We start from the raw sequence: 26,197 nt of genomic DNA, 5'->3' as shown, positions 1-26,197 counted from the left end.
TTTCAAAAATTTATTTACTAAATTCTGACAAACTAAATATTAAAATTTCCCCTACTATATCTCACAAGCTCTATTTGACAAAAGTAAAAGTTTTTAAGCATTCTATTGCATGAATTTTTAAAACGATACCCCAGATGACAGAAGAGAAACACATTATTTACATTTTTGAATTTTTAATGAAAGATTGGAACGAGAGAGTTTTTGGATATGAAACGAAACTTAGCACACAAAGTCAGGTTTATAAATCCGGTACACAGATTACGGAAGCTCTTGCAGTAGGAAGTTGTCGCAGCATGTTTGAATAAAAAATGACATCCCTACATTTGAAAATAGAGGCTAATATTTCGCTTAACTCCTCCGATGTACCGTTAAAAATTGTCAAAAAATTGAAACTGAAATTTCGTAGATAACTTGTTTTTCCATAGCCATTTCGTGAAGCTATGATTTTATAGTTTTTACATTATCTACACGAAATGCTATATTAAAAAAATTGGTTCAAAGTTTTCCAGAATTTGGGAAGAATTTAATAAAAAAAATAGAGGTAAAATGAATTAATCTTGAAATAGGTGTTCCAACAACTTTACACTAAATACAGGTAATTATCAAAATAATGGAAACACTTGGAAAAGGATTTTCAGAATCGCTACTCTGCCGTAAATGTTCTGTTAATAAAGGTGCCTTCTAACTAATCAATCACTCTGGTGAATCCAGATCGTGATTGAGTTCTGTGGTCACTTTTGCTGCAGTTGTTCACTTTTTAGACACTAATACAATCCACTTCAATACCCGTCGGTTTCTTTCACTGAGCTTCTCTTTCCTTCCACTGTGTTACTTTGGCAAGCTTGTCTTACTGCGATGTGTGTATGCTATCATGATTGTAGATACTGGTACCTTTAGAAACGCCAAAAAGTTGAGATGTTTCAATTACATTTGCTCCAGCTAGGCGCGCTCCAACAATTTGGCCTCTTAAAATTTGAGAGGTCCGACATTCCACGCGCTTGAAAAAAATCCAAGACTTCCAGAGCTTCAATTAAGCCACCATATACTACCAGAATATGTACATTGCTATTTATAAAAACAATAGATATCTAGTTTTATTCTTTATTACTTACGAAGCTCATTCAAAAATGTCACTTTTATTCACAGATGTTTCCATTATTTTGATAACTACCTGTAGCTCACCATAAGGACCTATATGATTCCAAGGTGAAGCAATTTAAAAGTCAACGCTAAATAAGAAAATCAAAGAAATGGCGTTCGGCTACTGGTTTTTCTGGTAAAATATTTTCCTTTTAACATACAATACGTTCTAGTTAAATGTTTGCATTAACTTTCATTGAAGTGTATAATGTATTGATTTAATATTTATTTCTGTATGTAAAAATTGTCATAGATTTGCCTAGTAAAAACAGAACTAATATTATTCTGCTTCCTTTCAGTTTACATATCGTGTCCTCAAAGCAACAGTACGATATCTCATTGTTATTCTTGGGATTAAATGTCTTACTTCTGCTGTGAGGTGACGATATACTGAAAAACAAGATTCGTTGATTTAAATATCAGCTTGATTTAAATCAAGTGATTTTTTAACAAAATTATTAATTAAAATCATTTTATTTTATTTTTATAAATTAATTTTGCATTTTTGGAATGTGTTGCTCTAAATTTAACTACACTGCAATATACAATCTTAACTTCAACAGGCAAAACTACATAGATTCCTCTTTCTGTGTGAGATAAACAGATTTTCACTCATGCAATATTGCTTTTACTCGAAAATTACAGTTCAATTCAGTACAGAAACAAATAAAAATTTGCAGTTTTTCTTATACACCATATATACACCTTATATACATAACATAACTTCTTATACACCTTATATACATAACATAATATGTATATAAGGTTGTAAATATGTACATATGTTATTTCTCAACATATTCTTTACACTAAAATGTACATGATGATGGAAACCTTATTTTTAAGCAAAGCATAACACAAAATCACTTCTTATCTAAGTATTATAACGTATATATAAAATCTTCAAAATGTATTGAAAAGTTAGAAACTTATCTTGGTTTTAAAAGTAAACTGAATTAAATGAAAAATAATGAATAACTACATATTTTTAAAGATAAAAAAAAATCTGATTTAAAATTAAAAAAATCCGATTTAAATAAAAAAAAAAAAATCCGACTTTTACACATATAAAAAAAATTAAAATCACGAACCCTGCTGAATAAGAAGTACAACGTAATTAGCTTCAGCCCCTGAGTCTGAAACCAAAATCATCGTCATTGACTCAGGACTCGAAGACGTAACCAAAAATTTCTCCTAAATGGTTGCATCTGTCCTTCCATGGAAACTAAGATTGGAGTATGGCTTAAGTCAAGAGGGGGATAATCCACTCCTTGGTTGCGCTCGGGTCAGCAATAGGATAATAAAACAAAGGTGGAAATTTTTTTTCTAAATGCACTAACTTCATGAAAAATATCGGATGTCATTTCCTAAGAGATTTTTGACAAAAAACATAAATCACGTACTTTTAGTAACAGATAAATAATGCAGTGAAAGTCACAGAAAAGTTCTTATCTGATCTCAATTTGCTTCCTTGAAATTAGCAATGATTTCAGGAAGTGTAGTGAATTGAATTTGTCAGTGGTAGATTTTTAACTTCAGTTCCGATTTCATACAAGTCAATTTCATTCCTCATTACCCTTCGATTAAAAAAAAAAAAAAAAAAACTTATGGAGGGGGAAAACGTGGTATTTTAGATAGACACTTTTGTCGACGAGTCAAAATGAAAAGTTCGGAACCATTGATTAAATTCTTAGGGAAATGAAGAAATAATGGTAAAAGCAATTTTCAACTTTAACTACCTGCTAGCATTAAAAAAGAATCTTTCTGAGTTTAGTAACGCTTTAAAATTTTCCACGCTTTAAGTTTAGTATTTAATCATCAAATATTTCATTCAGAACAAGAAATATCAAAAGCGTTGTAATCAGCTTGAATGTAGGCAGAATGGAACACTTCTTCCTGAGAAAGAAATCAGTTGAAATCAGCGAGAGCTTTAATATTTGACTGCGAGGCTTCTGCTGAATTAAGAATTTCATTTCGGAGCAAACAGTTTGTAAAAGATTGATGTTGCGGGGAAGGAAACTGAAAAAAGGAAGTCGTGGAACTTTTAATTACAACGATATGAAGGCCGACGTATTCACCGAGCCCACAACAGCGGGACAAATTTAATGAAAGCAAAAACGGTGTCTTGATGAAAAATAATACAAGATTCAACATTTATGACGCTTTGCAAGCGGCAAGAGCAAGTTCATTTCGAAGGGTGGCCCTGGAGACTGTGGCAAGGGATCAATCATAAACTACATGATGGTAGAAATACGGTGTCCTCTACTTTTTGCAGACACGAAATTTCCTCGCACTCTTGTTTTTCTCTTTCAATCTTACCTTTTCAGATATTTGGGGATTTTATGTCGGCAAAACGACGGGAACTAGGGGAAAATGGAGAAATTAAATTTTGCTCGGCAAAACGGCCAAAAATATTTTCTCTTGTTTTAAGTCATGTGTGTCTTCAATTTCCCCCCCCCCCTCTCTTTTTACGGCTAAACATATCATACTTTCAGATATACAAGTAAATATTGCGAAAGACTTAATTATATGTGTCTTAAATTACCTTTTAATTATTACGGGGGCATTGATAAGAAATCGGTGGCAGGGTTGCCAGACTTGAAATAGAAAAATACTAAACTTTCTCTGAAAAAATGTTACAAAATACTACATTTACAAAATACTGCGCCGTCTAGTGCAACCAAATAGAATTAGAAAGGTATTTGCCAAAGTAACTTGCCAGTCCAAATAGAATTAGAAAGGTATCAGTACTGGTAAGTTCTTTATTCGGGCAAGTTTTCGTATTAAATTATATACGACTGTAAAATCTTCAAATATGTATATTAATATCTTTCTAATGAATTATATTTAGTTATTCATTTCATTTTTCATTTTCGACAACATAGTGTCGGCGAACCGGGAGAGTAACCCACTGGTAGTTAGTTTAACACTTATTTGAACTTCACTCATGATGCGACGAGAAAGATGCCAAATATATTGTACAAGATCCCAAAGGAAAATTTGTACCACAAGAAAAGAAGATTGTATGTGGGGCATATCACAGTGTCGAGTCATGAGTGGGTCAAATCACATGTAATCAAGAGCAGCATATACATCCTTTTTGCCAAAGTTAATCGTTCTACCACCTAGTGCTCAAACAGCAGCCAGTGAGACCGCAATCAGCGGCCTTCTTTGTGATGTTCACTTATTATTTAATGCGATAAATCAACATAATCCTGGAAAGATCCCATGGATGGATGCATGGGAAGGGCGATGGGGCGATCGCGCTTCCTTAGATGGGCTCTACCGGCAATTTTTCAACATTGAAATTTTAAAAGTATTTTTAGACAACCTTTGAATTTAATGGGGTTTAAATATTTTTAATTGGAGGAATTAAAAATGTTTCGGAATTTTTCAGACCTGAAATCTTGAAAAAGCGATTTTAAACCATCTTTGTTAACGTTAGAGGAAGGAATGAGGTTTAAGTACTTTCCATTCCACTATTAGTTTTTCAAAACTGCAGTTCTAGAAATGCAGTTTTAAACGATATTCGATTATGTTAGGGGGAGAAGATTTGAAAACTCTCGGTAATTTTTCCAAAATTGACGTTCTAAAACCTCAATTTTGCCCCTCCCTTGAAGAATTCATGGATTCGCCCTTGATAGATCATAATCTATATAAAAGTCCTTAAAAGTATTAAGATAATATGCTAAAAAGAGTGCCACACTTTTCTTTAGTTTTCCTTTAAAATTGTAATCATCCGTAGAAATCAATAGAAAATTCTTGCAATCTATTCCAGTCACTTCTTTCTATACTACTGTCTCTAATAAGGGGGGGGGAGCCCACTTGAGCACCGTGCTTTGGAATAATTATGAAAAGCATTACTGGAGCGTTCAACCTGGTGGGGAAGAGAAAAATAAAGTTGTTTCTTGGTCCACAAGATTCATCTGAATATGAAGTGCCGAACTGAAGTAAAAAAGTTAGGGCAGCACTGATCTATGCAATTGAAAACTAAAAGAATGAGCTCCCTTAGGTTAAAAGAGAACGCGTGAATTTTCTCAATTCATTGCTGCAAATCTATTCTGTCCCCGTTGAGGAAGAAATAAATAAAGTTTCTCTGCAGGAACTTTTTTTTGGCGAGATATAACTGTTTAGACTAAAATACAATAAGATAAAATTTTCCAACGACATTATTAGTTTTGTTGTTATTAATAAAGGGTGTTTCTAAATGAACACCGGGGTTTTAACGCTTTGTAGTTTTTTTGCGCAAAACTTCAAATCATAGTTAATACAGCACATGAAAACAGTTATACGTGCACTTACAAGTAATCAATGTGAGCACTTTTAGTCACACAGTACACAACGAGTCGATAGCTCATATCTTCCGAAACGCCGTTTGTAGTGAATTGCTGCAACAGCTGCCACAATTACACCACAAACACTGAACAACGTTTGGGAAGAATGGGCTATCGACTTGATGTGTGTCCTGGGACAAAAAATGCTCACATTGAGCGCTTGTAAGCCTGTACGTATAACTACTTGAGTTGCTCTTTCATTTTATGTATTAACTACTAGCGGTATCCGCCCGGCTTTGCCCTCAGTAGAAAATTAAAAGGTCATTTGGTTCGCCCATAGACTAATAATAAGAGTAGACCGAGCTTTCTCAGACTTGCTGATGAAAAAAATTGGTTCATGGATGCATCATGTGACTGGTGGAAAGGCTTGGCGAAAACTTTGGCAGCATGGTTGCTAGATGGCAACATTATCTATAGTTTGGCACTCGACATGTATTTTAAGACGTAATGTATTTTCATCATAATTTTTTTCCAGGTGCAGAGATTGAACTGTTTTTCTTTTAGTTATGCATTATATTGACAGTAGTAATTAGTTTTTGATCAGTTTTCAGTAACTTTTATTTCATTTGGAACTGCTACGTCAGCGTTGGCGTGAACTTAATGGCGTAAACGTTTTGCTTTAACGCAGAATATTTCTAATCGGTATCTTAAATTGAAATTGTGGGTAAAAGTCTTACCGTTTGCAGATTCGTTTTGGACACTTGCATCTTTAATTGCTTACAGAGTCATTGAAATTGACTAAATAAAATGCACAATACTATCTAAACGAAAAACTCACTATATTAACAAAATATTTACAACTTAGAATAACAAATTTACAAATAGGATTTCATAAAAGCTCATTCTTCCGTGTTCCATCAATTCTATTTATTTTATTTCTCGCTCGCGTTGATCGTCTGCTTCGATCAACGCCCGCTGTTGCTAGGATATCCACCAGTCACATGGTTTGGTTTATGAGCAGCAAAAGGGTTGCCATAGCTCGGTCTACTCTTATTATTAGTCTATGGGTTCGCCTGTATATTTACAAATGATGGATGATGAATTTCTCGCCCATTTGCTATGTTAACTTGCTCGCCCATGTTACGGTTCCACGTTATGACAATTTGGTAATTTACTCGTCCATGTTATGATAATTTGTTCGGTACGATGTTCTTAAAATTGGAATAGAAAGGGCACAAAATCGAATTTTCGAAAAATCGCTTCGAGGTGCACACCCCCAAGCTACAAAGTAATTTTGTGCCGAATTTCATAAAAATCGGCCGAACGGTCTAGGCACTATGCGCGTCACAGACATCCAGAAATTCAGCTTTATTATTAGTAAAGATAATGATTTTACGTTTTAACCAATAAATACCTCAAAGCATTAAAGCCCCGACATTCATTTAGAAACACCCTATATTATTATTGGAAAAATAGGTTTATAGTCTTACTGGCCCTTCAAAACCAGGGCTGCGGAGTCAGAGGGAAAATGACCGACTCTGGCTCCGACACCGGCTCTGGAAATTTTAGAAGTCCCGAGTCCTTTACCTCAAAATCAGTCCGACTCCTTGACTCCGACGTGATGATCAAAACTCCTGACCCCCGATAATCTGGGTCTGGCATGCCCCCCTTTGAGCGGCGGCCCTGCTCCCATTTGACTTGCCCATGTTTTAAACGATTAAAACGAGCGTGCACGTGGTTTTTGAATGACCCCCTAAGGCCAATAATCATTCCCAGTAAATGGTGAGAAACCGCAGAGGGAGCAACCATGCAAATGAAAGTCATTTCAAATTCAGCAGCGGACGAAATGTGATTAGTCGTTCCATCCGAATCTTACATTGTGTTCTGGATTTTAGATGAGCCTCAAAGCAGCGACAGATTCATGGTTCTTACAAAACAGACCCGGCTATCTATATCTCATGGCACGCGTTCATTTGTACGAGCAAACATTTTCATGTCCATAGCTCTTGGAAATAGTGTTCGGGAATCTACAATTTTTTTTTATTTTTTAAGAATGGAATTGCATTGCGCAATGAATGTATGAATTATTTCTAGACTAAGACGGAAATTCTTAGCTAGATGATATGGAAAAATATGATTTTGACGAAATGACTCTCAATAAAAACGACATTAATTAAACAACAATGCTTATTTCCATGTGGTTTCATTACTTTCAAGTGAATACAAATATTTTACGAAGCACCAAAAACCATACCGCATTATTTATGCTAGGTTAAAAGACACACGAATGCGATATCAGATAATTTCATGATTCGACATGAAAAAAAACTTATTTTCTCTTCAAAGATCTAACAAATGTACTCTCTAACAGTAAATTAGCATAAAATCAACCGCTTAAGTTAAAAGACAATCATAAGAAGATATATAGTTAAAAAGTATTAGGAGAAAGGACGTATCACGATAAGAATGTATATAGTAAAGTATGTACGGAGGTTTCTCTAAAAGCTCAATGAAAATATTAAAAGAATATTAACACCTACACGTCTTTGACTAATATTGTACCAAAAGGGGGGAACTTCGAGACAAGGATCAAACTATAAGTAGAATTATGTATATGTATGCATCCTAAGTAGATTCCTTTTTAATAAACTTTCTTTACCAATGGCAGGACTTTATAAACATCCTGTGAATTAACAAAAAGAAAATAAAATCTGAGCACAAAATTTCAATTAGTTTTTAACTTCAGAATTTTATGCGTCACTTATTGAGGAAAAATACAAAGAGGTGTAAAAGAGTGAGCAAATATAAAAAAACAGATCCAACTTTTTTTGTTTAATTTTGAAGTTTATTTTATTATGTACATTAATTTTTATTTACTTAGTGTCTAATTCATTTAATGCTAAAACATATTCATGGTACTATTAGAGCAGTTTTTCCATGCATAACTTGTTTTTTTTTATTCGAAGGCGTAGAGGACACAAGAATGTAAGAGACAATAAGTCCCTGAAATCAAAATAATCACGAAGATAGATTTTCGCTTTAGATATTATCAGAAAAAAAAAAGAGCAAAAGCGAATGGCTTAATATTTCAAGCCGAGGGCAAAAAAAGCACCGCGGCTCAAAGCGAATTAAATTCGGCCGCATTACGAGGGGAAAAAAGAAAGCTTTTAATGATTTTATACATCAATAAAGGAGGCGGGAAACCTCATTAGAGAGGTGTCCACTGCTCTTCGTTCAAGACAGTGAAAGAGAAAAGAATGTGCAAAAAGTTCGTTGGGGACTTTGCAGAAGCAATAAAAGCTACAAAAAGTTCTTAGTACCTCTTCACAACTAAGTTACTGCTACTCGGTAATTTTTTTTCCTTTCAAAATTTCTCTCTTTTTTTAAACATTTTAAAAGTTTTTTTTTTTTTTTTCATTAGTGGGTTTCTGTAAGTAGCAGGAACAGATTTTTCACAATAATTTCGAAGTGATAAAGTGGATCAAGGTAAAAGGGAAAAAATCAGAAGCCAGGTGCTTATGAAATTATTAATGCCACAGCCCGAAAAAAGATTGACTTACACTTTTTCTATGATGGAGGGAAATGTTTCTTTTTTTTTCTATTTTTCTACTTTCAACTAATATTTTTCTGAGACCATATTTGTAACGAAAATTCATGTGAAAATTTGAATAGATAAATGGTAGTTAAACATTATCAATAAATGTTTAGATTGAAGGGCTAAAATTGGTGTGGTATACTTGCATTCTGTAATTTGACTAATCATTTTATAATAGTGTAACTTCTAATGAGAAAACCAAAGGCTTCAGTTGCAGTGTAAAAGGCATTCTTTGTAACTCAAAAACAAGTGTTTTCAATGCTTGCGTTCGACGAACCTCATCGGTCGCCCGGTGAGTAACCGGTTACTAACCGTAGCGTTCTATCATCTATCGTTTACCTGACCGGTTACCATTTTAAGTTGTTGATTGGTTGATTGAAACACGTGATCAGTAGCTGTCGCGTAATCGGTTAACCGGTAGCGACCGGTTGAGGTCGTCGAACGCAAGCAATGTTTATTTCAATTTGTGCTTTGTGGTGTATTATGTAGGTTCGACGATGCAGTGGAAAAACATCCATTTTTGCGACCCATCCATTTTCTTTAACCGTTTTTCTTTTTCTCTCAGGAAACAAGCACTATGATATTAAAACTTGATGCACGTACCGTAATTCCGCAAAAATATTAAACATAATGTGAAGCTTTGATGGCATTGTTGAAGAATTTGTAATACTAAAAGCAGAATTGCCTTTTTAAAAATTCTTCGTCAGTAAAAGCATTAATCCACCAAAACGGCATGGAAGAGAGTAAAGCAGGGAAGAATAGAACGGAAAATTGAAGAGGAGTATTGTAACAGTAATATCCCGAGAATTAAACATGCATCTCTTTCCATGAAAATAATTATTGTCATCATTTATTATTTTTAAGATGCAAACAACAGTACTTTGAAATTATAGGCGAGAAAACAATGCATATTCAAAAAACTCAACGAGAATGCTCCATCAGTTACTTCTGAACAAATATGTAAAAAAAAAACTTTTGAGTCATATTTCAGATTTTAAATTTTTATATCGAAGGAAATTTTGTTGAAAATTATTTGTATTATTTATTTTTCTAAAATATTTGCGCTTAGATATTGTTTTAAAAATGTGCTTCATTTTCAAATGGACCTCAGCACAAAACTGAATAATAGTCTTTCAGAAGCCGCACGTTATAGTGAATCCTCACAGAAATCCTGAGAAAAAATCGTTTAGCGTCTAAATTTTTAATTTTTTTCAATGGCTCTTAAGATGTCACGATTTCACGAATTTTGCCGCCGGTCTATATATATATATAATGTCAAAATTCAAATTGTAGATACCTTTGGTTAATTTAGTTTTTCTTAACAATTAATCTTATGCGTGCCTTCTGGTACAAAAAACATAAATGCCATTTTGTTTATGATCAACGATAATATCAATAAAGGTCAATAAAAGTCACGAATAGTACGGTGAAAGTGGAGGAGAGGGTTATATATAACTTTGCTCTACGGTACTGAAAAAGTAATTTTAAAATTAACGCTGAGTTTACATGGCAAGCAACATGAGCAGAAAGTCCGTTGCTTCGATTTTGTGCCTGCGTTATAAATGCATATTGACGAGCATATTGACAAGCGCGAATCCAGAAGGGGATGGGAGGAGTTAAGGGGGTCATGATCCTCTTTGCCATCTTTCATTTCGTCTTTAGAAAGGTAGATGTTTTTTTTTTTTTTTTTTTACGGAACTGTTCACCGTTATTATCTTTACCGTATTTGTATATTGCACTCCTCTAAAAGAAATTTCACTCGTCTAAAAAATGTCAAGAAATATTTTTACGACCGGAAAATACCTAGCACTACCTACTTATGATCCCCCTTCCGATATAGCCACTCCCCCCCCCCCAAGGGTCAGCTCAAGGGTCTGCCCTTGATATTGAAAGCAGTAACCGCATAACCGCAAAACTAGAGCAAAGAACTATTTTTGAATTAAAGCTCAAAATACTTTCGCTTATGAGTCTTATTTTTTCCTCAATAGTTTCGTGAAAAGAATAAAAAACTCAGTTCTTTTCTCCCGTAATATACATACATCTGTACAGAGCAAAAATGTCATGAAAATGGGGGAAAAGTTTGAAGTAAAAAGCAGAAACGTCAAACCCTTTGGATTATTTTAATTTTTTATGGACGAGCCGTCTGCTTAACTGATAAAATATCTTAACATAAAAAGTTTAGCATTTTTAGAGAACCCCTAAATATCTGCAAAATAGATGGAGGATGCCTAAACGTCTTAACCCCATCGTAGGCCAAAGCAAAATTTCAGATGTACAACAGGGTTATACTTTAATTATTCGGAAAAAAACCTTAATAAAAAGGGGAGAAACTACTTGCTATTCGTTAGAAATCTAGGAAGGGTTTTCAAAAGGGATGTAGCGAGAATTTTTTGTGAATAATTTAATTCTCTAGGGGGAAATATGAGAAAAAAAATTTCTTACGACTTATACATCAATAATGAGAGGAAGAGAAATCTCATTTCAAAGGCATTTGCTCTGCAGTTTGAGAAAAAAAGCTTTTACATTTCTTGCTGATGGTTTAAGGAAAAAATATTACGCTACTTCTTCGTAATAAGGAAATGCAAAAGAATATAACAAAGCTACTCGCATGCAACTATTTTAAATTTATTTATTTGTTGCTCTTACTTTTTAAAAAGATATATTGAAAAAAAAAGAACGAAAGAAAAAAAAAGAAACATTTGTTATACGTAGATTTAAAAGAAGCGGTTAGAAACAAAACAAGAGGGGTAAAAATGATGTAAAAATTATCAGAAAAAAATAATTTGAGTGCGAGTACGGCATGTAGCTACTACATTGCAGTTGTAAGTTGGAATTGGCGTTATTAAACTTAAATCTCTTTCCAAGAAAATAATTATTGTCATTATTTATTATTTTTAAGATGTAATCAATAATACTTTGAAATTATAGGGGAGAAAACAATACATATTCAATAAATTCAACAAGAATCTTAATCTGTAACTTCTGAACAAATGTGTAAAAAAAAAAAAAAACCTTTTGAGTCACATTTCAGATTCTAAAATTTTATATCGGAGGAAATTTTGTTGCAAATTATTTGTATAATTTGTTTTTCTAACATTTTTGTGCTTAAATATTAGGAAAATATGCTTGCTTTTCAAATGCACCAATACAAAACTGAATAATAATTTTTCAGAAGTTACTAAATCCTAATATAAATCCTGAGAAAAAAAATCGTTTAGCGTCTGAATTTTTTTTCTCCAGGCTCTTAATATGTCGCGATTTTTGCCGTCTCTCTCTCCCTCCCTCCCTCCTCTCTCATATATATACATGCAGTCAAACTCGCTTCTAACGAGCTCTGATTAAACGAGAACACGGATTTAGCGAGGAAATCAGAAGTACTTGGTTCTTGGTTGGTACAATGTTAAGTCTATGGGATCATAACTCGCTTAAAACGAGTCAACCCAGCTTCAAGCGAGCAATATTTTTGTGATTCGTAAATTTCTATTGACTTCCAGGTCAGCTTATCCTTTTTTGCTAAATTTTCTTTAACATTCCTAAGTCAACCAACGTTACAGATAAATCATAAATCACGAGAACTAGCGATGACAGAACATTTTTTTCAATTTGTGGACTACAGAAACATTTAAAATATATACATGTGAGCACAAGTGTAATCCTCAAAAAGAATGACATAAGAAAGAGACATTAAGACCATTCAAAGCGAAGCAGCCAACGTATTTGGCACTGTACAGTGATTAATAGAAAAGAAGCAACTATGATGAATTTTTATGATTTCTTCACGAACTAGCTTTTTACAAGCACTCCGTAATAACGAGCAAATATCGCGGTCCTCCCTTTACGCCCGTTATATATAAATAAAAACCCATGTTTATTCTTTAGAATCATATATTTGCTCATAAAATCAAACTGACAAAAATCTCACATTCTATGAGAACTTTGAAGAAGTGGATAAAGGAATGGGCATTAACGCAACTATGTAACAAAAATCGATAGTTACATTCGAAACGTGTCAGACATTATTCAAGCAAAAGTGAGCCATGGAAACTGGAGATATCAGTCTTTTACAGCATCGAGCTGTTTTATGTAGAAACGAACCAGAAATAAAACATGACATGAAAATGAGTACCATTTTTAATTCCGTTGTAAAGACCAAATTTATCTGGAAAATAATACACTACAAAAATGAAAGAAAGAAAACTTGTAAATGCGGCGAAGATTTCTTTGTGCTTTTCAGTTACAACTGAAAGAATTAAGCTCGAAGGGTCATTATGTAAAAGAGAATTTCCACTTCGAACAAGACTCATCTAACTTTATCATGAGGGAAATGGTCCTTGAAATCTGGTGCAATTTTGCTCCACCGACACTTAAAATAAACTGAGACGCATGTTTAACGAGGCCATTAATCACTGCATTCGGGGTGGCCATGACAGGCGAACCAATAAATGTGGTTAGCGATATCCCGTTCCTACTTCGAACGCCACTGTGGACTAGACGGGAGTATGGAAGAGTAATTAAAAAAAAATGGCTAACCTCAATCCGACCTTTCATCGAAACTTCGCATCGTAGAAGAACGAATCATTAATTTTAGACAGAGAGTGGCACATACGCTTCTCAGAACTGTGAATAAATAAGAATCTTGTCAAAAACTAAATTTGAATGCAACTAAATTTCACCACGAAAAATATCTGATTAATTTATATTATTCACTTGAAAAAAGACTACTTGTCTTTCGACTTGTTGTCCTCAAGCATCTTGAATTCAAGAAAAGGAGTTAAATCCTTCAAATCTTTGCAAAAAAGACACCTTGTTCTTAAGCACTACATTTTTATTTCGAAACTATTTACACCTTACAGATGTTGATATTCACTTGTTTATAATTTATAAAAAAACCTGGATCGATTCTGAAAATTTCCCAAAACCGAACCAAAAGAATATATCTAGCTCTGAAGTTGAAAAAAAATATATATTTTCGTAAACTCATCTTATTGCAGGCTGTATGTCTTGGTGGACGAACGAAAACATTTGATGGTAATGTGTTTCGTTAATTCATCAAGATTTCTTTTTTTCCCTTGGCTAGTTCAAAAATTTTAAGCTCAAGCTCAGTGGTTTTTCTTTTTGTTGAAAAACCACTGTTGAAAGTATTTTGTAAACCACGTTTTGTAGAAAAACATGGTTTACAAATGCTAAGGAGCATTTGTAAACCATGTTTCTCTTTAATGTTTATGAATTTATGACAATGACAATACTGAGATGTAGCTAGGGTTTTTGCATGATTAACACGTTGTTAAAGGAGTGACATTTGTTTTGAAGACGTTAAATATGATACGAAAACAGTCAAAGCCTCAATAGCGATGAGTTTCATGAAAAATATAACTTTCTGAGGATGAAATAAAAGATAAATGTGGAAGAAGAGATGCAACACACATTTTTTTAAACATTTACAATGTTTCGCAAATTGTGTCTTAAAAAAAACCTTCGAATGTAAGACTTAAAAAATTTAATTTTCTTTTCTTGATTTCGGAAGACGCTAAATTTTCATTCAAAATACCAAGCATGTATATTCGGTTTCCTAAATAACTGAGGCGTATTTCCGATGCGTAAAATACGTTTTCAGAGGCGTTAAAAATATCTGATACAGCAGGGGAACAATTTTTTTTATTATTTTTACAAATTTTTAAAGTTGTATTAAGAAAACAGAGAAAATGAAAAACAGTTAACTTTCGATTCCTCAAAGTTCCAAGAGAACTAAAACCTAATAAAAACTTCGGCGTAAAGGAATATTCGATTCATAAGGCTTCGATTTATTGAGAGTTCACTGCAGCTATACTGATTTCGAAACTGTACTCGGTTTTCTTCAATCACGACAGGTTTTTTTTTTCTTTACACCTTATGCGAATGTGATATCTTCCCGTGGGAGAGCATGTACCATAGGAAGCCTTACCAAGGGTGCCCCCTAGAGGGGGGGGGGGCGGTATTGCCCAGACTGCGCCATTGAAATTTTTAAAGAGGTTATTTGAAGGGCATTTTTCTCATTTGGAGCGGGAGGGCTCTTGCTTTGGGGGCGGTCTTCATGACATTAAGGGGGTGTCGCGCCGTTTCTTTTAGGGGTGGGTGGGCACCCCTGAGCCCTACTGCTCTAATATTGGCTGGTATGAACCATTTTAACTTGGAAGTAATATTTTGGAAATTGTTTATTTCCCAAAATATTATTTTTAATAATTGTGACAAATTTTAATTCAATTTATTTTTACATTTCAAGGCAAAAAAAAAAAAAAAAAAAAAGGCTTTTAGTAAAGAATGCAAACAAAATTCCGTGTTTTTCAGTGACAAAAATTGGTAATTTCTTTTTTGCATTGTTTGTGTAATGTTTTGCAACGTTTATTTGTAATTGTTGCTTGCCTAAAAAAATTTCTTTTGTACCATATGTTTTTAAAACGTCTCATACTTTGTAAATTGGTCACTTTTAGTATAATGTAGACTAAAAATTTGAAGTGATACACTAAAACTGAGATCATTTTTGAACTCAGAGGCCATAATTTAGCCTTAAAGGTCATAATTCTAGGACATCCAAATTATTGTTCCATAGACTAATAGATTAAGAAAACTCCTTTTTTCACGCGAATGAAGTTTTTTGGTATCAAAACAATATAAAATTTTAATGACTTCAACTTCCACCAGATTGAAGTCCTAGATTCACCAATGTTTAAATTTTATACTTTCTGATCTTTCGATTTAAGCAAATCTGAATATTGTAAAGCCCCCCCCCCCTCTTGTTTTTAAATAATCACATAATCTTAACTGTCTAATGTAGTTGTAACACTTCAACAACACTTGTTTTTTAAACTTTTGGGTTCTTTTAAAGATCGTTTACCTAATAGTACCTAAAAGAAAAGAGCACAAGACGTTCACTGAACACACTTAATAGCTGCGTTAAAAACAAAGACAACAGGTTTTTTATTAAGCGACTTTTAGGCCTGCAGCCGTGCGCAATAAAAGCATATTACTATGCAAACAAACCGAATCATCTCAACCTAGTTACCCACATCGCCCTAACGGAACACGAGCAATATTCTCCAGAAACAAATTACTCATCTCTAAGCAGCGAACTCTTTAAAAACCTTCTCAGTATATTAATTAAGCATTCAAACAAGGAGCCCCGGGCCTTTTTCGATACACTTAAGTGCCAGCCATTTAATTATGTCAGACAATCCTTTTGTATTTATAAACATTTAGGCATGTAATTTATGACTCTTTCGTTTATCTATGGTAGCTATTACCTCGGAGTTTTATGCCTGTCTTTTCAACAACGGCGGGAATTTTTAATGTTGCGCGTTCTTTCTTCGCTCATTACTAAAAGAATTTTATAACGTAATATAGTTTTAGCGAAACTCTGTTTAATTAAATGACACTACTTATGTTCAAGAATAAAAGGTTAAAAAATTAAAAAGAACGGAAAAACTTAACAAAGTTGAATGAATTTTAACACTCCAAGAACTAAATATCTTGAGCATACCAAGTATGCAGCAAAGTTTTCTATTGCTTCTGTTACGTAATATGGTAGAAAAAGATAAATAATTCATAATATTAGTGTATTTACTCTGCTTTTTACAGTTTAGATTTGCGATCATCAAGCTTTTCTTTCAAGAACAAACGAACCAGGATACCACTGAAGTTAATATTTGATGGTGCGTACATAATTTTTTTTTTCGTCAATGCTTTTTTGGCTCCGTTATTAAAAGTTCCAATCCCTTGTTAATGTTCAGGTTACTGTAGCTTTAGTGGTTTGTTGTAAGGTAAGGTGTTTTAAGGTTTTAATGTACAGCCTATATTGTTTTTAATAACTTCTTCGTTCAAGTATAGTGCAGCCTGCTATCTGACCAAACAGAACGGCTTTTGCTTCTAGGTTTATTTGGAGATGTATTCATATAAAGTTTAGATTACCTTTCTAACACGACAAACTCAAACATTATAAGAAACATTATCCAGAATAAGTTTAAGATTAACGGTAAACATAGCTTAATCTCAAAAAACTTCTTGCTGAAATATAGCACCAGTTTTCTTTGCACCTTTCTTTCTTGAATTTTACTATAACTACGAATTACAGCTCATGTTATTATTCTTCCACCATCGTGATTAGTAGAATTATTTTTTTACTTAAATTGAGTTTCAACGATTGTTTTCTTAGTTTGTTTTGCGATTAACCAAGATTACAGCATAATATTTAAAAACTTTCTCTTCTTCTGAAGCATTGCACCAGTTTTCTTCTGTGTTTGCCTCGAGTTTAACTAGAACTACAAATGCAGTTAAGAATTTTTTTAAAGCACTTCACTTAGGATAAGGATCCGATTATGTCATGGCCCCTACAAGGTCCTCTTTCCAAATCAGGCCAAGGACACTCTTCTCAAGTTCTGTGAAACTTTTGCGTAAAATAAGTTTTAATCTCGTCTCGGATCCCTTCCAAGCCCTGGGCCCATTGCTGCAGTACCCTTAGCCTTTTCCATGTAGGGGCCATGAACATGATACCTATAGTCAGTTTTTTGATTAAATTGAACTTTACTGGTAGCTTTCTTGGTGTATTTTCAGATTAACCACAAATACAGTTCAGATTGTCGTCTGAAAATCTTCTAGATCGATAACAACGCAATCTTTCTTCCGGTTAAACTGTGTAACACAACCTACTTCCGAGATTTTCTATGACATTAACCAGGAATATACAAATTATAAAAATAAGTGATTAAATAAACTAAATAATTGAAACAATCAAGCGCAATTTTTTCGACTAATTGAGCCGAGTAGCGATTCTTCCAGGTTCGTCTTTAGATTAACCAGGAACACAGATTAGATTACCATTTGAAAGCTAGTTACCGAGAAAAACTAGGCATTTACTTTCCTTTTTCTAGAGTAATTAAAAATTCAGATTAGCTATTTTTAGCCTTTGTCTCGTTTCGAGAGCAACAAAAAACATGTTCGTTGTTTCTTTCGAGTTGAAGTCTTCCAAATAAGACTTGGATTATCCTGTTAAAAGTTCCGTCAAATGTCACCCAGCCAAATTTATAACTAAACTTCGCAGCACTTGTCAGTTAACTAGAGATGACTAAGAACTGTAGATTGACTAAGAATACATTTGACTTAGCAAAAAAAAAAAAAAAAAAAAAACAAGTCCGACAATTTGTACTATCAAAACTATATATTTTTTTAAACAGTGGAAAAAAAATAACCCATTGAAACAACATTGACTTTATTAAAAATAAACTTGCGGTAATTTATCATTCAAAGAGCCAGTTTACATCCACCAAAAAGTCCGGCAGTTAGAACTTTCAAACCGCGGCAAGAAAATTCCCTACGTTTAGGGTAAAACAGCGGATCGTTGCAGGAAGATTTCCCCCCCTATTTTTTGCAAGGTGGAAAACGAATTAGAGGCGTTGGTAAACCGCCTGTTGTAATGGAAACGGGTTTTATCGCAATTCCCTACTCCCTGCATCAAACCGGCTCCTTGCATTTTCTTGGACCAAAATGCATCATAAAGGCCGGTTTTCGGGGATACCGCAACAAGGAAATACTGCATTCTCTTCCAGTCCTAACATAAAATAAATGTCAGGCCAGTTTCACATTTTCATGCAGAATTATGGCAAATATGAGCGTGTGAACAACATTGATATTTTTTGGTGTTTCATAGAAAAAATAAGCATAAGCGCTTATAATTTTATTAATTTGTGAAAAGCAGTGAAGTAACTCTGGAGAAGAGAGATGACTAAAACTTCCTTTGCGAGCTTGTACTTTGTCGCCCGCACAAGCAGGGGGTCCCCAATAGGAGGTCCCTGTGACCTTTCGAAATTTTTTTTTATTCGGCAAATTTTGTCTGACGATTCGGCAAAATTATTATTCGGCGAAATTTGAAGTGCCATTTGGCGAAATTTGGAGCTTCATTCAGCAAAATTTGGAGTTCCATTCGGCAAATTATCATCACTCGGGAAAATTTGGAGTTCCATTCCGCAAATTGAGAATTCCATCCTCCCAAAAATTTAAATTCGGAGCGTCCTCGCGCGTAGTCTCCTATCAAAACTATCATTTAATCACGCGCATTATTATCATTGACTAATCAACTAACTTGAGCAAGAATTTAAATTGAGCTATCTTGGAGCAATAAAGTTTAGCAAACACAAAATATCAGTAAGCAATTATTCGCAATGCTCAAGAAACAACGAGCATTAAAAGTAGCAAGATATCTAGCATATAGCGAGCGCCGCATTAACTTCCCGCAGATTTAAAAATACACTGGATGGAGACTAAAAACAGACAGATGGGCTGGTGCCAAAACCGGCCTCACAGAGCGAAAGGGGGCTATTAGAGATGCAGGCTTCTTCAAAATGACATGCTGTTCGGATAAATAAATAAAATGTAATTACTGCCAAGCTAGCATTGCTTTGTTTATTTATTTATTAACGTTAAGAACGGTATAAATGGAAAAGTTGTCTCTGGCTGAATACTTGGAGCGGAAACTCTAGCAGCGAAATGACAGAGTCGGGTTTTATTCGATAGTTATTATTAACTCGCTAAAGCGGCACTGGAGTTCGGTTGGACGATTCTATCCGGCGGAAGCCACCAATGATCCGATTTGTTTCCTTTTCTTCCTCTTCTTTTTTTGTCATTATTTTTTAAAAACTTTGTTCATGCATATTTGCTTTATGTTTAGGACCAAAACCACTTATTTAGCATAAGAGGGTGTTGAATAATTTCATATGTTCCGACAGAAGTGTTAGATTTGGGGTTTGGACACATCATCGTTTGAGAAGGGTTCAATTTTTCCCTGACATTTTTTAAAATAGTTAATACATTTCGATCATCAGATAACAGTACACGTTTTAAACTTTTCCATTTTAAAGTACTGAAGTTTGTAAAGTACGAATACATAAAAAAAATCAACAATAATCTTTTTAAAAAAACTTAGACTAAAGTTGATTCATGTCTATGAATTAAAAGGAAATAAAATAGTTCCTAAAAAGACTACAAGCTATGTTACATTACGCATTATTTTTATGTTGCAGGGTAAGAATACTTATCAATCTTTATACGTGCACTGTAAGTAACGATTTACATACGTAACGAAATGCAAAGTTCTAAGAGACAAATTTATAATTAAAATTGGAAATAATAAATAAGCTTAAAACAATAAAATTGTGCTTAACTATGCTGTGATCGGCAACGTATATGTTACCGGAAATGCATGAAATCCGGCATTGTACAGAATGCTTAAAGTGAAACGTCGGCAGTGTATATCAAGTCGGATTTTATACATTGACACAAAATTTACGAACCTGATTACCTCAAAACTAAATGATTTAGAACTCACAAGAAGATAAAACAATAAAATAAAAGTTTTATCGAAACAATAGCCTGAAGAATACATTATATTCTTTTTTTCCCATCATTGAAGCATTTGAAAAGCATTTTTGCATAAAAAGTCCGAAGCTGGATTATATCGGGCTGTTTCGTTGTTTAATTTAAAATCAATGACCTTGAATAATGTCAATAGAATCACTCAAATACTTTAAAACTGAATGGGCAAAAAAATTTTTTGACTTACGCTGCATAAAGAAGACACTACATCTAAGAGTAAACATTACCCTAAACGACACATTTGAAGGGTTTGGGGCAAGAATGTAATATGCCACATGACGTGAATTTTTCAGTAGGCCAATTTTCAGCTTATTAAAAATATACAAAGGTATTATTCATTCTATATTCTGCAATACTAAAATCAGATATGCGGCAGTAAGAAGCAAAGGGATGTAAGTGGTATTTTTAACGTTTTGAGTAAAACGAGTTTAAAGATAAAGTCCTAAGTAGGCTTTATACGATAAAAAGTGTACAGTACTAACGATATAATCCAGTGTCATGTTCATTTCAATTTTTTATGAGAAACAAAAATTTTGATCGAAAGGTCACTCCTTGTGGCTTGTCACATTTTTACCCCGAACCTTTCATTTCAACTACGGCCACATGGCCAAAACTAATCTAAAGTTATGAGCTCGGTACTTACCGCTGCGCGGGCGGCTTCTGTGTCTCCTTGTGGACGGGATAAGGGGCGGCCCTTGGGGAATAAGTGGCGAGGGAGGGGCGCCGCCCCGAAAGTCTCGGCACCCGTCCATCGAGGACTCTGATCACGTCATGGTGGACTTTCACGGTTCTTCACTATCTACCTTAAAAATGAGAAGATTGTAACATCATTAAATAAATATTAAATGAACCACATAATTTTCTCAAGCATTTGATAGACAATTTCATTATCAATGGTTGCAAAAAATTGGTTGCAAGCACATATTAGGCAGTGAGACGAAAAAGGGATGTAAGTGGGCGTTGTCAAGTTTTGAGTAAAACGCGTTTAAAGTTTAGGTCCTAGGTAGACTTTCATTGAAAAGTATGTCTAATTTATGCTGTATAGCAACGCGTAACAGGACAACTAGTACTATCTCTTGCCCCAAGACAGAGGAGAGGTTCACCTTACCCAGTAATGTTCCTATCAATTTTTCTGAGGGTATACTCCCAGTAATCCATTACGCACAATATGTGTATGCGGTCAGATACATAATGTCATAATATGAAAATTTTTGAAGCTTGAGGGTATACGCTATGTGTCTGAAAAATCTTTGAGAGTACACGGCGCGTATGGAGAACCCTATGGGAACACCACTGCCCTTATCATTTGTACTAGTTATTTCCAAATTTTCAATTTTGCCACTTACATCCCTTTGCCCTTCTCACTGCCTAATATGCAAAACAGCAAAACGGTAAGATCATTTCTTTCTGCCTTTTTCGTGCAAGTTAGGTTGAGCTGCAAAGTTCCTGCAACATCCTACAAATACTACAAATATCTCAGATCTATGTTTCATTGCATGAACTTGATGAACATGAACCCTACGCTCATACGCAATTAAATTTTGAAGGTTTTCAGAAGCAATATTTAGATAACATTTTTCGACTCAGTAGTGGACGCATCTTAGGAGATGCGTCCGTTACTGAGCAAAGAAAATGTTTTAAAAGTTGTTCCTGGACGGTTTCAAAATGTAATAGCATCACATAGAAGTAGAGTTCGAGTTCTTTATTATTTCCATGCAACAAAATAGGGATCTGACATATTTGCAGTATTTGAATGGTGTAATAATTGATACGTCTGTTACCGTAGAATTGATCGGATGACAATAATATTTTAATTTAATATTTAATTGCTAAACGGCTTTTCGGACATTTTCGAAATGTAATAATATAGAAGTGGGGTTCATATTTTTATAATGTCCATGCAATGAAATAGGGATCTGACTTATTTTCAGTTTTAGTATGGTGTTCTGTGTAAAAACTGATTCATCTCTTACAGTAGAATTACCCGATGACAACCTTACTTCAATTTATTACTTCATTTAATTATTAACTTTTCACCATAATGATATTACGGCGAAATTGAATTATAGGCTGTCTCTTAACTGTGAACCTTTTTTTTAGATTTTTAGGCTTTTTCAGAGCAAACTGAAGTTATTATAATTACTATTATGATTATTTTTGCTTGACGTAATCATGATCGTTTGAGGGTGGCATTACGCGTAGTGGATTTTATCGAATAACGGATCTGAACGCTAAAAGAAGTGACATTTTGCGCCTGTCCCATTCAGAAGATAGATGAAAGTGCTAAATTTTTGGACCCTTCACACTTGAATTCAAAGGCTACACTTTTCTATAAAATGCAAATGTTTCAATTTTTTCATCACATTGATTTATTATCTCAGATTGTATTATTACTTACTTTAGAACAAAACAGGTTCTAATTTTACATCCAAAAATTTAGAGTAGAATTTTGAGGTGCATGGGAATAAAGATTCGAAATGAATATTGTTATTGCATTTTTATTTAACCGTTTAACGACAGACTAGCGACAGTGCTGTAACCTACAACTTTCTATTGTACTATGCTATTGTCAAGAATTATTTCCCGGCTATAGAGGATAGGCAAATCAAAGTCCTACTAGAGAAATGATGATTCACTTAAGCTTTTTAAACGGCTCAAATATTATTGGTGTAAATATTGTACTATATTAGTTTATCTCCTCCTTTGGTTAATGAGCAGCCTTCATATTGCATTCCTTTCATAACAGGGTTTCTGACTCTATTTTGATCGGTGGACTCGTAAAAAATTGCGAAAATATTTCGCGGGTCAGTGAAAGTTTTTCTTTAACGAATAAAAAATTTAAAAAATAATAATAAAAAAAAACTTTCCTATGCATTAAAAAATTATATATGTTAACTGTAAAATTTTTATTATCATCTTCTAACACTAATATTTGAATGTATGGATAAGTTATTGTAATTAGTGCAGTAAATAAAACTGGAAAATTGTGAGGAGTAATTCAAAAATCAAAACATAAATTATTGTATAAAATGTTTTCATTGTTATTACTAGCCGCGGCGACTAGTACGTTCATCTTTTTGCGCTTTTCACCTCTTCACGCCAAGACTTCTTAAATAAATTTAGTGGTGATGCAAATATTATTTTCATCAGTGTCAATGGCTCTACTTCAACCTATTGAAATCTATCTATCTCTGTAAGAATTGAATAAATACCTTAGTGCTTGAAAAGTAAAAGAAAATAAAACAATGCAAAAAGGCACACATTTTGCTGGAAAAACTGTAAACACGTGTTTTCTGGTTTCAAGGATCCCTTTTTTCAATGCAAAAGAAGTGAGCTTTGGAATGTAAAATCCGAAAAAAGCTTATCGAATGATTATCTTTTAGCAGATGTTTTTACATCCAAAAGTTCACTTTTTTGCATTGAAAAGTGGATTTCTTGAAAATCCGAAATAGTTATGTGCCGGATCGTTAAAAAAGTAGATCCGCGGATCCGGATCATTAGTGTCAAGATCCGCGGATACGGATCTCAAAATTTTTTTACCCAATTCAATTAACCAAGTGTAAAATTTGTTACGAAGGTACTCCCGTCAGAATAATGGCAGTTTCTTCAAAAAATGTCAACTGCGGCAAAAATATAATGAAGACTATGATTTACTCTTTAAATAAATCTCCGTCAAAATTGAGGGAGAGTTGGAAGTCATGAGTCAGCGTTGCATTAATGCTTAGATGGAATGTGAAAATTTTTTTCTAGCTTACTCGGTAGACGTAGGATACAAGAGCAAGAGTGTAAAGCTGCTACTGGACAGACTAGAAATAATTTTTCCTATTTTATTTCAGCATAAATGCAGCGCTGACCCATTCCACCGAACTCCAACCGACGAAATACAGAGCCGGGAACACCTTTACAAACAGTAAATAGAGAATTTAGTCTCACTTTTTTTTTGTAGGATGCCGAGAAAAACAAAAATGAAGAATAACAGAAACCTCAAATCAATAACAAAAACGAATATTAAATTAAAAATTAAAAAAACAAAACATGTCCCAGAGAGCCGACCTCATATTAAGATGAATTTCGCGGGTCAGAACACACATTTGTTAACAAATATGAACTAACAGCAGGTAAAAATTTTAAATCACTGAGCTTTTTCTCCTTATCTTCCGACTATGAAATCGCTACCAATCACGCGTATAAAGGCTTAGAATTGCACATAAAATTTACTTAACAAGATTATAGCTCCTATTGTATATAAGCTAGAAGTTTCAAATAAATATCAAACGCAGAAAACTTCGTTCTCTCAATTAGGGCCAAGATTTTTAACGTACTGGTAAATTTTTGCTACCATAATTGTGAAAAACGTTAAATCGGTTTTTAACTAATATCTGTGGTGATTAAAGTTCTACAAAAACGAGGCCAAGCTAAGAACACTTTCGATCAAGTAACCTTTTGAACAAAAAATGAACTATCAAAACCGGTTCATCTGTTTAGGAGCTACGATGCCACAAAAAGACACACTGATATACACTTTTAAAACTTATTTCCCCTTCCTTTTTGCATAAAAGGGGGTGGGAGGTACAGATTGACTTCTGAAATGATACTTTATAATTTAAATAGGGAATAAAATCTAATTTAAACGGAATTTAAGAGTCTTTAATTCAAATATTTAAAAAATTTTAGAATAGAAATGATCCGTTCAAGATCCGTCAAAAAGTAACGGATACGGATACAAATCTTTATTTTGCCTCGGATATCCGCGGATACGGATATCCGGAACATCATAACCCGAATCACGTGTATGTTGTTTTTCTCGCAAAATATGTGCTCTCTCTCTCTCAATCTCAATCTTTCTCAATCTCTCGCAATCTCTCTCAATCTATGTACTATATCTCTGTATCTCTATAGTTGTCTACTCTTTTGCATCAGCCTATATGTATCAACCTGTCTACCAACATATATATTTGTATCTATCTACGTCCATATTTAGCTATTTATTTCAATCTCTTACTATTTATCAAACTCGATTAAGAGATAAAAATATTGATTTTAGGAAAATATTTTCTATGATCTTTATAATTACCAGTATTTGTGTCTATATTCATCTACCTATATATGTAACCCTATATTTATTTAGTTCTCTATATTCATCAATCTATTTCTGTCTGTATTACGTTAAAAAGTAAAGAGTGAAAAACTTAAGACTGTTTCAACATCGTTGCACTGGTAGATTCATAGCACAGCTCACACCAATGTATTTATGTCTAACCCTGAACTGAAACTTTGGGAAAATTTTCGATGTTATACACATTCTTAACTATTAAATGGCTAGAAAACTGAGTTTCGCTATTTACAACAATACATTAACGCAACAGTTAGTTCCGGTTTTTTAGGATAAAACATATAAAAATCACATAACATTAAGTAACCTTTTTTCTTATTATCTTAGCAAAAACAGAGCGTCGAAATGCAAATTGCGGACAAAAACTACATCTGTATGCCATATTTCATGTTTTTAGGCCTTACCATTTTCACGGGAAGCGTGTCACACACACAGACATCTTATTTTATTATATATGTAACAAACACTCGAAGAAAAACAATTTTTATATTATATTGAATCAGGCTCTATCCTTTTTTTTGAACAATCACGATTGCTTATTGCTTTCATTTGACTGTTTTGATGTGCTATCATTTCATTTTCTTGCCAGCACCCTCTGCAGCACCACCGTCGACAGGCTCCTCACGATGCTGCTCCTCTAGCGAAAGCCATCTCCAGGTTGCGTTAATATCCTACACA

General features: G+C 33.8%; 1 protein-coding gene across 4 annotated transcripts in view; it reads right to left on the bottom strand.

Annotated features, from left to right (window-relative positions):
- The window catches only part of LOC129222882 (uncharacterized), a 260,010-nt gene that overhangs the window by 88,782 nt on the left and 145,031 nt on the right, over positions 1-26,197 (bottom strand). For 3 of the 4 annotated variants that reach the window (XM_054857445.1, XM_054857446.1, XM_054857447.1), the window contains one exon: positions 21,050-21,209. In XM_054857445.1, coding sequence (XP_054713420.1) covers positions 21,050-21,158 — 109 coding nt within the window. In that variant the 5' untranslated portion in view covers positions 21,159-21,209. The remainder of the gene's footprint in view (positions 1-21,049; positions 21,210-26,197) is intronic. The other variant, XM_054857444.1, reaches the window with a different exon arrangement.

Source organism: Uloborus diversus, chromosome 5 (assembly GCF_026930045.1).
Source record: "Uloborus diversus isolate 005 chromosome 5, Udiv.v.3.1, whole genome shotgun sequence".
Classification (NCBI taxonomy): Eukaryota; Metazoa; Arthropoda; class Arachnida; order Araneae; family Uloboridae; genus Uloborus; species Uloborus diversus.
Note: the sequence above shows the minus strand (reverse complement) of the source record. Positions and strands in the feature narration are given on the sequence as shown.